The sequence below is a fragment of the Abramis brama genome (assembly GCF_963993115.1).
Source record: "Abramis brama genome assembly, chromosome: 21".
NCBI lineage: Eukaryota > Metazoa > Chordata > Actinopteri > Cypriniformes > Leuciscidae > Abramis > Abramis brama.
In genome coordinates, this window is record NC_139983.1 from 34347426 (window position 1) to 34363260 (window position 15835).

Here is a 15835-nt window from a genome sequence, read left to right on the forward strand (position 1 = left end):
GAGTGAAGTACACACTGTTCATTTACACTCATGATCTGTGTTTTCAGCGTCTCAGAGAGGCTCAGTTCACAGTAAATTATTATTATTATATAGCCAGCCATATTGATATACACACAAATTTCTGACCCTACAAACAAGCACAGCAAACCTGGATATTTCTTTTTAGATCGTGCAGCCCTACTAAACACTCAATCAGAAAAATATGAAAAATGTAAAAGTTTAAAACAATTTAAAAACAAAAATAAAAAAAATTAACATAAAATGTTTATTAGTATTAAAAAAAACTTGTTAAAACGTGTTAAATTAACGAAATATTAACTTCAAGAGGAGTTGTAATATAAAACAATAATAATGACTAATATTACTATTATTATTTTATAGTTATATATATATATATATATATATATATATATATATATAAACACACATTTCTGGCCCTAAAAACAAGCACAGCAAACCTGGACTATTATTTTTTCCCGCAGTTTTGAACAATTGCAATTAGATTTTTTCCCCCAAAATCATGCAGCCCTACTAAACATTAAATCAGAAAAATAATTTAATTAATTATCAATTAATTTAAGTAAAATAAAAAACTGTGAATTATTGATATAATAACTTCAGATGGAGTTTACTCTGAATTACTAATATTACTATTATTATTATTATTATTATTTTTTTTTTTTTTTTTTTTTTTTTTACAAGAGTAATATTTCTTTTTTGTTTTAATTTAGGTTTTATTTATTATAATTTTGTTTTTATTATTATCATTATTATTTTATATCAGTTTTGAAAAATTGCAATTAGATTATTTTTTTTCAAAATCATGCAGTAATGTAATTTCAATAATTTAAAATTATTTAATTAATTAATTTAACTATCATTTAATTTAAGTAAAATAAAAACCTGTGAATTATTTAAATATTAACTTCCGGGGGACCTAATATTTTAGGTCAAAGAGGATTTGTTTTAATCGCAGTTTTGAACAATTGCAAAATAATAATTATATTTTTTAATTTTAATTATTATTAATTTATTATTTATTATTACTATTATTTTATTGCTACATAAATCACACATTTCTGGCCCTACAAACAAGCACAGCAAACCTGGATTTTTTTTCCCCGCAGTTTTGAACAATTGCAATTAGATTTCCCCCCCCCAAAATCGTGCAGTAATGTGCACCTGTGAATTATGACACAGTCACACACACACCTGTGAATTATGACACAGTCACACACACACCTGTGAATTATGACACAGTCACACACACACCTGTGAATTATGACACAGTCACACACACCTGTGAATTATGACACACCTGTGAATTATGACACACCTGTGAATTATGACACAGTCACACACACCTGTGAATTATGACACAGTCACACACACACCTGTGAATTATGACACAGTCACACACACACCTGTGAATTATGACACAGTCACACACACCTGTGAATTATGACACAGTCACACACACACCTGTGAATTATGACACAGTCACACACACCTGTGAATTATGACAGTCACACACACCTGTGAATTATGACAGTCACACACACCTGTTGAGGAAGTCGTGCAGGTCGGCGGGCAGCGTCTCCGGCACCGTGACGGGATATTCCTCGACCTCGCGACCCTGAGCGAGCGCTAACATTAGCAGCCCTAGAGCCCACACGTCGCCTTTCTTCCCGGCCCGCGTGGGCATCGCCTCCACTCGGAAGCGCACGCGGCCCTGCTGGAAGATGTCGTCGTCACACACGTCAGCGAGGCGTTTGGCCAGACTGTAGTCGGCGAGCCGGACGTCCCCGTGAGCGTCCAGCAGAACACAGGACGGGTTCAGGTGCTTGTGGACCACCGAGTTGCTGTGCAGATACTCGAGCGCAGCCGTTAGCTGGACCGCGTGCCGCCGGAGCTGATCCACCGGCACCGGAGAGCCACTCGAGAGCTTCTGTGCCAGACTCGACCCGGGGACGTGTTCGGCTAGCAGGTCCACCACCAGACAGTCGTCGCGCTCGCTGCAGCTCAGCGCCTGATAGTGCACCAGGTTCGGGTGCTTCAGCTTCAGCAGCGAGTTCAGCTCGCTCTCCGCACCGTGGATCTGGGGCAAGAGAGTGTTCATCATGACCTTAAAAACTTCTGATCTAAAGGCTTCTATTTAAAGTCCCCCTGTGGTGTAAATCACGCTTTTAATGTTGTTTATGTGTCTATGTGGTGTTTTTAATCTGCTTTAAGACAAACCGTGTGTAAATTCATAAGTCGACTCCATCGCTGAGTATTTCCTCCTTAAAACTGCAGTGAACCAAAGACAGTCTCAAAAACACGCTTTGAAATCGCTGGTGTTTCTGACGTCACAAACTACCTTGTAACCAATCAGATCAACGTGTGATCGTCAACCAGTGGATCTCTGAGCTGAGTGAGTGAGTGGAGGCTCATTTGCATATTCATAGAGCCGCGCATACTAAATGAGGCAAGGGTGTCGCGTTACATTCAAGATATTTTAAGGCATGAAGATGTTTTTTTTCCAAGGAAAACATTTTTAAATATGTAATTTTGGTGATCAAAGATGAGTTTTAAGGGATAAAATGATTGACTACAGGGAAACTTTAAATTTAAATGCATGAAATTAGACAGATAAATTGTGCCAACATTTGAATTTCTTTATAAAACTAAAATATTATATCAGAAAGTCCAATGGTTTAATGTTTGAAAATAAGGATAATAAGGCAGTCATAAATATTATTGTAATTTTGTACATTTTATTGTAATGTAAAATAATAATTTAAAATATATATTTTTTTTAAATATATATATTTTTATTTTACAGTGAATAAATTTTTTTTAATTATTATTACTTTTATTATTATTTTATAGCCATGTTGATATATAATCAAATTTAAATTGAAATGCATGACACATTAAATTGTGCCAACATACAAATTTCATTATAAATATAAAATATTATATCAGAAAGTCCAATGATTTAATGTTTGAAAATAAGGATAATAAAGCAGTCATAAATATTATTGTAATTTTGTAAAATAATAATAAAAAAAGTTTTATTTTTTTAAATAGACATTTTTTATTTTACAGTAAATTAATATATATATATATTTTTTTCAATTATTATTACTATTATTATTATTTTATAGTCATGTTGATGTATAATCACAAATTGAAATTGAAATGCATGACATTATATTGAGCCAACATACGAATTTCATTATAAAACTAACATTTCAGATCAGATAGTGAACAAATGCAAACTTTCCGTGACGCTTCTGCTGATCTTCTACCTGTTTCTTGCACTTCTCGATCTTCTCCCGCTCCTGGCTGGTGACGAACTTCCCGATGCTCTTGCTCCAGCGCAGGATCCACTCGTACACGACGGAGAAGTCTCCCGTGCTGGAGTTAAACGCGTAATACACACTGCGTCCCAGCCGCTCGCTCTCACCTGAGACAGAGAGAACCATCACACATCAACATCAGCCCTGATCGGATGCCGAACGCCGGCTGATATCCCAGAATGCTCACCGATGCACTTCCCTCTGTGAACTATGACCTCTCCGAGGAAACTGTTGCTGAAGTGAAGCACTTCCTGCTGACGGTGATTCTCCTCGCTGTACGTGTCTCGCCTAGCAGAGAAGAGCAACATGAGACATTAATCTCTCTGTGTGTGTGTGTGTGTGTGTGTGTGTGTGAGTGAGTGTGAGTGTGTGTGAGTGAGTGTGAGTGTGTGTGAGTGAGTGAGTGAGTGAGTGTGTGAGTGTGTGTGAGTGTGTGAGTGAGTGAGTGAGTGAGTGAGTGTGTGGGTGTGTGTGTGTGTGTGTGTGTGTGTGTGTGTGTGTGTGTGTGTGTGTGAGTGAGTGAGTGAGTGAGTGAGTGAGTGAGTGTGTGAGTGAGTGTGTGAGTGAGTGTGTGAGTGAGTGAGTGTGAGTGTGAGTGTGAGTGTGTGTGAGTGAGTGAGTGAGTGAGTGAGTGTGTGTGAGTGTGTGTGTGAGTGAGTGAGTGAGTAAGTGAGTGTGTGGGAGTGTGTGAGTGAGTGTGTGGGTGTGTGTGTGTGTGTGTGTGTGTGTGTGTGTGTGTGTGTGTGTGTGTGAGTGAGTGAGTGAGTGAGTGAGTGAGTGAGTGAGTGAGTGAGTGAGTGAGTGAGTGAGTGAGTGTGTGTGTGTGTGTGTGTGTGTGTGTGTGTGTGTGTGTGTGTGTGTGAGAGTGTGTGTGTGTGTGTGTGTGGGTGTGTGTGTGTGCTCAGACCTGTGTCTGCTGCTTGATGTGGTTCTGCGTCTGTTTGTCAGCACTTTCTTTGCTTCACTCGGATCCACCGGCGACGCTGATGACGAGTGTGTTTGTAACGCCGGCTGGACCGCGACGACACTCTCCAAACGCTCCTGACACACACAATCAACATGCTCTTATTATATATTACATATTATATATCTCTATATACAGTGAGGAAAATAAGTATTTGAACACCCTGCTATTTTGCAAGTTCTCCCACTTGGAAATCATGGAGGGGTCTGAAATTGTCATCGTAGGTGCATGTCCACTGTGAGAGACATAATCTAAAAAAAAAAATCCAGAAATCACAATGTATGATTTTTTAACTATTTATTTGTATGATACAGCTGCAAATAAGTATTTGAACACCTGAGAAAATCAATGTTAATATTTGGTACAGTAGCCTTTGTTTGCAATTACAGAGGTCAAACGTTTCCTGTAGTTTTTCACCAGGTTTGCACACACTGCAGGAGGGATTTTGGCCCACTCCTCCACACAGATCTTCTCTAGATCAGTCAGGTTTCTGGGCTGTCGCTGAGAAACAACGAGTTTGAGCTCCCTCCAAAGATTCTCTATTGGGTTTAGGTCTGGAGACTGGCTAGGCCACGCCAGAACCTTGATATGCTTCTTACAGAGCCACTCCTTGGTTATCCTGGCTGTGTGCTTCGGGTCATTGTCATGTTGGAAGACCCAGCCTCGACCCATCTTCAATGCTCTAACTGAGGGAAGGAGGTTGTTCCCCAAAATCTCGCAATACATGGCCCCGGTCATCCTCTCCTTAATACAGTGCAGTCGCCCTGTCCCATGTGCAGAAAAACACCCCCAAAGCATGATGCTACCACCCCCATGCTTCACAGTAGGGATGGTGTTCTTGGGATGGTACTCATCATTCTTCTTCCTCCAAACACGTTTAGTGGAATTATGACCAAAAGGTTCTATTTTGGTCTCATCTGACCACATGACTTTCTCCCATGACTCCTCTGGATCATCCAAATGGTCATTGGCAAACTTAAGACGGGCCTTGACATGTGCTGGTTTAAGTAGGGGAACCTTCCGTGCCATGCATGATTTCAAACCATGACGTCTTAGTGTATTACCAACAGTAACCTTGGAAACGGTGGTCCCAGCTCTTTTCAGGTCATTGACCAGCTCCTCCCGTGTAGTTCTGGGCTGATTTCTCACCTTTCTTAGGATCATTGAGACCCCACGAGGTGAGATCTTGCATGGAGCCCCAGTCCGAGGGAGATTGACAGTCATGTTTAGCTTCTTCCATTTTCTAATGATTGCTCCAACAGTGGACCTTTTTTCACCAAGCTGCTTGGCAATTTCCCCGTAGCCCTTTCCAGCCTTGTGGAGGTGTACAATTTTGTCTCTAGTGTCTTTGGACAGCTCTTTGGTCTTGGCCATGTTAGTAGTTGGATTCTTACTGATTGTATGGGGTGGACAGGTGTCTTTATGCAGCTAACGACCTCAAACAGGTGCATCTAATTTAGGATAATAAATGGAGTGGAGGTGGACATTTTAAAGGCAGACTAACAGGTCTTTGAGGGTCAGAATTCTAGCTGATAGACAGGTGTTCAAATACTTATTTGCAGCTGTATCATACAAATAAATAGTTAAAAAATCATATATTGTGATTTCTGGATTTTTTTTTTTAGATTATGTCTCTCACAGTGGACATGCACCTACGATGACAATTTCAGACCCCTCCATGATTTCCAAGTGGGAGAACTTGCAAAATAGCAGGGTGTTCAAATACTTATTTTCCTCACTGTATATAGGCCTGTCGCAATCACGAGTTCTGTGCTGACTGTTAACTCTAGGAATCGTATATAATGTAATAATAAAAAATATAATAAAATAGGCCCATATGATTTACTTAAATGCTGTGATTAATTCATAATTATTAATTAATATTAAATTATATTAATTATATACTTAATTGATTATATCAAATATGTAAAAAATAATTAGTTACATACATACATAGTTATATAATGAATGTAATATAACATTAATATTATAATATACATAATAATAATTTACTTCAATGTTGTGAAAATTAATTAATAATTAATTACTACTTAATAAAATATATTAAATTAATTATATAAACCAATGACATTTATAATGATTTTTAAAAAATATAATATAATAATAAAAAAATAAAAAATAGGCCCATATGATTTACTACTTATAATAAAATTGAATTCAATGTTGTAAGAATTAATTCATAATTACTAATAATTAATTATATACTTAATATAATACTAATTAAATCAATATATTAAATAAATTATATAAAGTATATAATATAATAATAAAAAATAAATAATAAAATAGGCCCATATGATTTACTTCAATGCTGTGATTAATTATTATTATTATTAATTAATATTAAATTTTATAATTAATATATTATAATAGTTATTAATTATATACTTAATTGATTATATAAAATATATAAAGATAATTAGTTAAATGTATATAATAAATTGATTAAAGAATATAAAAAATATATATATAACATTAATATTAATATATAACATAATATACATAAAAACATAACAAAATATAATATAATTTAAACTGATATAATTTAAACTGCAGGATTATTGAGGTAATCTCACTGCGATTAGATCCTATAATCAGACATTTAATTACAGGCGACAGGCCTAGATGTTATTCACTGATATTAAAAGATGATTATGAGATGTAACGTGTGATTTTCCTCATTAAACTGCAGAAACTGAGTCCTCCGAACACTACACGTCCACGAGAGCAGAGAGATCTCACCAGTTTGGCCATCTCTTTCCTCCTCTTCTCCTCTCGCCTCTCCTCCTCTCTCCTCTGGATCTCCGCAAGAATCTCGTTTTGCTGTGGAAGAGAAACACTGGGATCAGATTTACGACAGTCACACATAAAGCTGATGCGTGACCATAAACCAAGAGATTTAGCACTGAAACATGCACTTATTTATAAAACAACAATCAAGAACAATAATATTGTTGTCGTCTCAATATAAGACACTTAATGTGATTTTATTGTAATGTTATTATCAGATGAGAACAGAATTTGGACTGAGTTCATCTGAATAATGTATTTTTAGAGCTGCTTTACAGCATATCTGATGTAGTTTGCATCATTGATCATTATTATTTTCCTGTTTATGACTGTGAAGATGCACAGAAACAATCTGTGTTGTTCTCGGAATGAAAACTGATATCAGGGTTCGTACAGAAACTGTCAAATGAAATTCCAGGACTATCAAGGACTTTTCAAGCATTACTTGTTTTGGTTTAAGGACAACAAATCAGAGATCGCACTTATCAAACAATATCTTAATTAGCTTTCAAATTATAAAAAATGTAAATAGATAAATAAAATAAAAATATTACAACTAAATGGTACAAAAACTAAATGTAACAATTGAAACAACACTATGACAAAGATATCGCTTCCCTTATTCAAACTGAGTTTTTCTCCCTTGAATATACAGTGCAATGCATAAGTTAATACACCCATGCTAAAGTTGACTAAAAAGAGGAATAAAAAATCATATTTTGGAAATTGAACTTAATGCCTTAATTTAAAAAATTAGGAAAAATCCAACCTTTAAGGACACCAATTTTCTTTGTGAATGAATAATGTATCGTAAATAAATAAATGTTCTTCCTTAAAATACATGGTGCATAAGTGAGTACACCCCTATGTTAAATTCCCATAGAGGCAGGCAGATTTTTATTTTTAAGTATTTTTTTAATTTTTTTTTTAGGATACTATGCATCCTGATAAAGTTCCCTTGGCCTTTGGAATTAAAATAGCCCCACATCATCACATAGCCTTCACCATACCTAGAGATTGGCATGGGGTACTTTCCATAAGATCATCTCTCAATGCAAATCAAACTAGCTTTTAGGCTAACTGAAATAAAATCATGCCAATCTCTAGGTGTGGTGAAGGCTATGTGATGATGTGGGGCTATTTTAATTCCAAAGGCCAAGGGAACTTTATCAGGATGCATAGTATCCTAAAAAAAAATTTAAAAAAATACTTAAAAATAAAAATCTGCCTGCCTCTATGGGAATTTAACATGGGGGTGTACTCACTTATGCACCATGTATTTTAAGGAAGAACATTTATTTATTTACGATACATTATTCATTCACAAAGAAAATTGGTGTCCTTAAAGGTTGGATTTTTCCTAATTTTTTTAATTAAGGCATTAAGTTCAATTTCCAAAATATGATTTTTTATTCCTCTTTTTAGTCAACTTTAGCATGGGTGTATTAACTTATGCATTGCACTGTATATATATAGATGAGAAGAATGAAAGCTATATCATATACTTGAATAATTACATGAGCAAAATCATAGCTAGGCTAAATGGCTCTATATCAGTATCAGATGGGTGTGAAAAAAATTTATATAGCCTATTGTCTTCCAATAATCCAAGCACTTTTTCAGAAATATGGCTGTCTTCAAAGGTTTTCCAACATTTACATTTCAAAAAGTCAAAAAAAGTCGAACCCTGTGATATGTAATAAATTGAAAATGGTGTGGCAAGACAAACACAAGCGGATGTGCCACAGGAAGTGATGTACCGTCTGCTCTTCCTGTCTGCGGCGCTGGTCGATCTTGCGCTGCTCCTCCTGAGCGAGTCGTTCCTGCAGACGCCGCTGGTTCTTCAGCATCTCCTCGTGGAACGAGCTCGACGGAGGAGCGTTGTGCTCCGTCAGGAAACCCTGGACCAGATCCGCCAACTCATAGATCATCACCTGGGGGGGGGGGGGAGAGAGAGAGAGAGAGAGAGAGAGAGAGAGAGGGGGAGAGGGGGGGAGAGAGAGAGAGAGAGAGAGAGAGAGAGAGGGGGAGAGAGAGAGAGAGAGAGAGAGAGAGAGAGAGAGAGAGAGAGAGAGGGGGAGAGGGGGGAGAGAGAGAGAGAGAGAGAGAGAGAGAGAGAGAGAGAGAGAGAGAGAGAGAGAGAATTGACTTTTGAATTTTAACAAAACTTTAGTTTAGGTCACCAATAAAAAAATTACAACAAAAAAACAATAAAGAATACAAACATTATTCAAGTTTCTCGGAAAAAGACAACTGTTTCTAAATTCTATATTCTAAAAATATTCTAGCTCTGACAATGCATTTAAAAAACAAGAGCATCAATATAGCCTAATTGTTATTTAAAATTTTCCTTGTTTGTGTTGCATAGATTGCCATTTTAGAATGGAATGGTTATATATATATATATATATATATATATATATATATATATATATATATATATATATATAACCCAATAGAAAATTCTAAATTTTACATTTCTTGTTTTTCCCAAATTTCACTCCAAAAATAAAACAAACCTCTGAAACTCTTCAAAGGAATCAAACAATTCTTAAAAAAAATCTAGTAAAAAATCTTCACATCTAAGGAAACAATGAAAAATTGTTTCTCTACAATTACAAATAACTTCAGAATTCAAAAGGGACACAAAAGCGTGTATAATACCGTGCAATATTCTCCACTGAATACCTCCAGCCCCTTTGGTCAATGGTGGCTTATAAATGACCTCCCATTTTGGTATTTCTTCATCTTTTACTCATAAATATTTTCTCCAGGGTGTATCTATCCTATTTTTAAGTTTTTCTTTATTCAACGTTTTAACACAAAAAGTATAAACACTTTTTCCTCCAATAGAATTAAACACAGTAAAACGAACATCATTTTTAAAAATCCAAGGTAACACCTGAAAGTTCATCAATGCTGGGAAACAGACCAGCACCATCAGGGGCTTCACAAGCTTTAGCTCTTTTAACTCTTTAGCCGCAGTTTTGTCAATGTCAATGTTTCTGCAATTTTTCTTCTTCTGTTAATGAATCTCGAAAACTTTGTAGGATGCACAATATAATCAAAATTATCGAAATATCACAAATGTATATGCATATCGCGACGGCTTGCAATAACTGCGGTCATGAACAAGAGAGTAAATCACTCGCTGCTCTCGGCTGAATAACTCTTGAAGCTTTAATAAGAATCAGGATATATTTCATTCATACAGTGAAAACTAAGCAGTGTTTATTTTTACATTTGATTATTCAGTTTCTGTTGTTAAATAACCCTAATGTAGGATAACCTGAACCCTGTGGTTTACACTGATGTTAAAATAACACTTCTTATACCACAGTAAAACACTGATGTTCACTGTCAGAAGTTTAGGGATGCTTTCTAGTCACAGAAAGAATGTGAAACACGTATGTAGGTTATATCATTTTAAATATATGTTAAAGATAATTTAAGTTTATTTTACACACTTTGAGCATTATCATATCGCTTATCGAATATTGCATTATTTAATGAGTTATCGCATTTTTCTTCAATATCGTGCATCCCTACTTTAGAGAGAGCCTTGTAATCAGCACATAACAGAGACACAGGTCTCCAGTTTCTCTCTCAAATCCACTGTTTTTGGAAGCAACATCAGAACTGCTCTTTGAACAAAGCTCTCATTAAAGACTGCTAACAGATCTGAACCCATTATGCTTCAAAACGTTTTATAAAACTCTATGGGGATTCCATCGATCCCTGGAGCTTTACCATTGGCCATAGGCAATAACAACGGTTGCTCATGTTTAGTATTTATTTCAGCTGGTACTTTCGGAAGACCTTCAAAAGAACTTCTGTGCAATATTAAAATCTTCTTGATATTCAGAGGCATTTAGATTTGAATAAGGCATTTAGCTCATTCACATTATCATCCCATAAGGAATGAATTAATCTGCTTTGGCCATTCTTTTGTTCAAGACCAAAAAAATAAATAAACTGGTTGGTGCATCCATCTCGTTCAGATTCTGAAAGCGAGATCTCACTAATGCTCCTTTCCCTTTCATTCCCAGCAGATCTGTTAAAACATATTTTTTTCTTTTTAAAGGGGTGGTATAATGCCCTTTTCATAAGATGTAAAATAAGTCTCTGATCTCCCCAGAGTGTGAAGTTTTAGCTCAAAATACCCCACAGATATTTTTATATAGCATGTTAAAATTGTCACACACCGTTTTGTGCCTGTTACTTTAAATGCAAATGAGCTGCTGCTCCCGGCACAGGGGGCGGAGCTTCAAGAGCTTTCAAGATCTGCACTTTCGATCTCGAGAAACCGCGCTCGAGCATTTTTTTCCGGAAAAAACAAAACACCCCTTACGGCACTGATCCCGGCAATGTTACTAGCTCCCCATCGATCCCGGGACGTGTTTGCGTTCACACAGAAGGCTAGCAATTTTACGGCAATTTTTCGGGATCAACGCGCTGTGTGAAAGGGGCTACATTCACTTCTTTTGTCTCTACTTTTATTTTAATATGACCTCTTTTTGAGTCCAGTCTTCGTTGCGTTACGCTTCACAACTGCTATTTTGAAATCTGGTTCAATAACTCCATCAGATCTCGGCCAGAAACACTTTCTGCAACATCTTTACCATTTCCTCTCTTTCTTCCTCTTTATTTTCTATTGCAGTGATATTAGTTTTTGCTGTTAATTCTGCAGTTACTCATTCAACAGACAATTTGCGTAGCTTTTTCTATCACTTCTTTTTCCGTCGTTGCATTCTCTCGTTTCCGAGTCCTGCTGTCTTCTTTCAGGATGAGCTCTGACTAAACGTCCTTCTTTGCCACAACACTTCATTGTTTCAGTCGTGACAAAAATCACACAGTCGAACCGTCAATCGTGAATCTGAACTCTTCACACCCTTGTTTCAGCACTATTTTAAATAATACTGTGTTTATTTTGCTTTTAATTCATCAATGAATCCTGAAAAATGTATCAGTTTTCACAGATATGAAGCAGCACAACTGTTTTCAACACTGATAATAATCATAAATGTTTCTTGATCATCAAATCCTCATATTAGAGTGATTTCTGAAGGATCATGTGACACTGAAGACTGGAGTAATGATGCTGAAAATTCAGCTTTGATCACAGGAATAAATCACACTTTACTATATATTCACATAGAAAACAGATGATTTACATTAGAATAATATTTCATATTTTTCTACTGTATTTTTGATCAAATAAATGTAGTCTTGGTGAGCAGAAGAGACTCTTTCAAAAACATTCAAATGTGATATTGAATGTGATACTTTTGTTTATCAGACAAAAGTATTTGGCAAAAGCTACAGGTTTTATTTTAAAATGCAAAAAATTACATAGAAAAACAAAAAGCTGACACTGACAACAACATAATGAGTTATTAATTGTTGGTTCTCTTATTCATAACTTCGTTGTATGAGAGCCTGGACAAAAATGATGTCGCACAATTTGTGATGATTCACTGCACTATTATCACTGATAAACCATCGATCGACTCCAAGCTCAACGACACAACATGATACAGAATCTCTAACACTGGCTGAACGTCACTTTTGGACACTACCATGTGTATATATCATATATGTGTGCGTGCGTATTGAAGAAAGCCCCATATTCTGAGCGGATGCATTATAATAGATAAGTCAGTGTCTGACCTCTCCACATCGGGCTCTGGCCAGTTTGTTGAGCTCCGCCTTCAGTTCCTCCAGTTTATCCAGAGAAAGACCTTTAGCGTTCTTCAGCTCCAGCTCTGGAGGCCTGATGATGTCACACGTCACATGACACACACACACAGACAGAGCATACGTCATTTCTCATTTCTCAACAACTATATAGACATTAAAAGCAAAGGAAATAAAAGTGACAAAGACAAAACAAAATTACAAAAAATTCAAAAAGAAATGTTCTTAAAAAAGGATGGGATGGAAACTATATGGTTATAGAGATTATTATAGCGATGTGTGTAACAATCATTCTGTTCATGAGGAAACTGTATGAAAATGAAAAAGACCAATAAATAAATACATTTAAAAAAATTTAAAAAAACCACAAAAAAAGCATTATTTTACTTGTGCATTATTTGTGCGTATTTGGTACACTTTCATCTCTGTGAAAAACAAAAAGTTCCAAAAAAAAATAATAATTAAAAAATATATATATATATTGAAATAAAAGACAAAAAAAAACATGCATTATTTTATTTGTGCATTATTCGTGTGTATTTGGTACTATTTGAACTGCATGAAAATGAAAAAGAGCAATAAATAAATACATTAAAAAAAATAAAAAATCTAAATAAAACACTAAAAAATATATTATTTTACTTGTGTTATTAGGTAATATTTCATCTCAGTGAAAATGGAAATTGAAAAAAATAAATAAAACACTAAATAAGAAACATTGTTTTATTTGTGCATTATTCATGTGTATTTGGTACTACTTTTATCTTCATTTCTATTTTAACTGCATGAAAACAAAAAAGTGCAATAAATATTCTTTTAAAAATCTAAATAAATCACTTACTAAAAAAAAAAAAAAAAAATTATTTGAGCATTATTTGTGTGTATTTGGTACCATTTCATCTCTGTGAAAATGTAAAAATTGCCACAAAAAAAAAAAATCTAAATAAAACAAAAAAAAACATGCATTGTTTTATTACTTCATTATTCGTGTGTATTTGGTACTATTTGAAAAAATGAAAAGGTGCAACAAATAAATATTCTTTTACAAATCTAAAATAAACCATTTGCTAAAAAAAACATGCTTTGTTTTATTTGCTGAGCTGCGAGTCATGTGACCATGCGAGTGTGTGTTTAAAGTGACACTCACACGTCAGGATACGTCTCAGGACACTTGACCTGCAGATCCACCGAGACGAATCGAGTGCCGAGACCCTTCGGCCGCAGCTTCAGGAACACCTCAGGGGGACGTCTGACCTGCAGATGACATCAGCAGCACACACGTGTCACTTCCTGCACGCCACACGCCGGGGGTTTCGCAGAGCGGCGCGGATAAACAAGTGACAAGCTATGACAACCCGGCAAAATTAAAGTCTGGTTTAACTTGAAGAAATTGTGACAGAATTATAATACTATTGTACAGTAGAATGTTCCTCCAAAAAATTATTAAATGATTAAAACTTAGAATAATATATATTAAAAAAAAAAATCTATGTTTTAAATAAATTATCTTTCTTCTAAATAAATTGTAAATGTTTTATGCCTTCATTTGATCACCACCAATTTTAAATTTGTATAAAATAAAAAAGTCTGGTTTAACTTTAAAAACAATTGTGAGAGAATTAAAATATGATTGTACGGTAGAATGTTCCTCTAAAAGCAGTATTAAAATGTATGTGTATGTATATATAAAAACAGAATTTGTTATTAAATAAAAGTTGACAACTCGCCAAAATAAAAGTCTGGTTTGACAAAGAAATTGTGACAGAATTAAAATATTATTGTACAGTAGAATGCTCATCTAGAAGTAATATTAAAAAATAATAAAATGAAAAACACAGAATTTGTTGTTAAATAAAAAGTTGACAACCCGCCAAAATAAAAGTCTGGTTTAATTTGAACAAATTGTAACAGAATTAAAATATTATTGTACAGTATAATGTTCCTATAAAAGCAGTATAACATTTTTTTAATTAAAAACACAGAATTTGGGAAAAATAAAACTAATTTCATAGGGTTTTAATTTTTTTTTTTAAACTTCTGATAAGCTGTATAAGTTTCATGGTTTCAGCTAATTAATTACATGTTACTGTAACATAACACACATGATGCATGTCACAACATTGAACTAATTACCATATGACACGCCCACGTTTTCAAATTTAAGCACTGCAATTGGGCAAGTACGTAGAAAGTGAAATGAACAACTATATTATGACTGTTTGAGGACTTAAAAGAACCATGAACTGAACATGAGCTCTTTAAAACACATTAATGTCATTCCTGAGTATAAAATGAATACCTTCCATGGATCTTCCGCTCGTATATCAGTGAAATCCTCCCCGTATATCGATGACAGCGCCTCGAGCTCATTCTCCTGTTGAAGAGAGTAATCATTCATCCTGCATGATGAGCTCAGCACTCACACACACTCCTCAACACCATCTCCGATCAAAACAGTGTAGAAAACATAATAAAACTTCTCATGTGGAGGCATGTAATCATCACAGCCGTCGCGTCGCGTGGCAGCGTCACGTCACGCTCGTCGCTCTGATGACGTGAGCGCGCACGCTGCAGTTCCTCCTCCTGCCGCTGAGAGGCGCTGTTGCTCTTCACAAAATAATATATTTATGTTTCACATTTTTAGATTTAGTTTTAGTTTCTTTAGTTTTGTGGGTTTTATTTGTGGGGGTTTTTCTTCATTTGCAAAATGTTTACTATGTACAATAAACATTTTTTTTGTAACTACATGCCCTGGACACTGTTCTCCATTTTTCTCTGTGGTGTTTATTGAATGATCTGGAGTGTGTTTATTATTGACTGGTGTGTCTATGATCTGAAAGCATTGTTTGATTTTGAATTCAGGTGAAATGGTTTTGAAGCAATTGTTTGATTTAGCCAGAAGTGTTTTGTGAATTTAGTTTGAAAAATGGGTTTTATGATTTAGGTTTTGAGAAAATGAGTTTCAAGAAATGTGTTTTAGCAATTCAGAAAAACTGAAGATGCACAAAATCGAAGCATT

General features: G+C 35.1%; 1 protein-coding gene across 2 annotated transcripts in view; it reads right to left on the reverse strand.

Annotated features, from left to right (window-relative positions):
- The window catches only part of eif2ak4 (eukaryotic translation initiation factor 2 alpha kinase 4), a 59417-nt gene extending 44052 nt beyond the window's left edge, over positions 1–15365 (reverse strand). For both annotated transcript variants that reach the window (XM_084096129.1, XM_084096128.1), the window contains exons 1-9: positions 15116–15365; positions 13964–14070; positions 12790–12892; positions 8880–9053; positions 7072–7152; positions 4252–4385; positions 3532–3632; positions 3294–3451; positions 1563–2098 (exon numbers count right to left, since the gene is read on the reverse strand). In XM_084096129.1, coding sequence (XP_083952255.1) covers positions 1563–2098; positions 3294–3451; positions 3532–3632; positions 4252–4385; positions 7072–7152; positions 8880–9053; positions 12790–12892; positions 13964–14070; positions 15116–15214 — 1493 coding nt within the window. In that variant the 5' untranslated portion in view covers positions 15215–15365. The remainder of the gene's footprint in view (positions 1–1562; positions 2099–3293; positions 3452–3531; positions 3633–4251; positions 4386–7071; positions 7153–8879; positions 9054–12789; positions 12893–13963; positions 14071–15115) is intronic.
- Between the last annotated feature and the right edge of the window lie 470 nt (positions 15366–15835).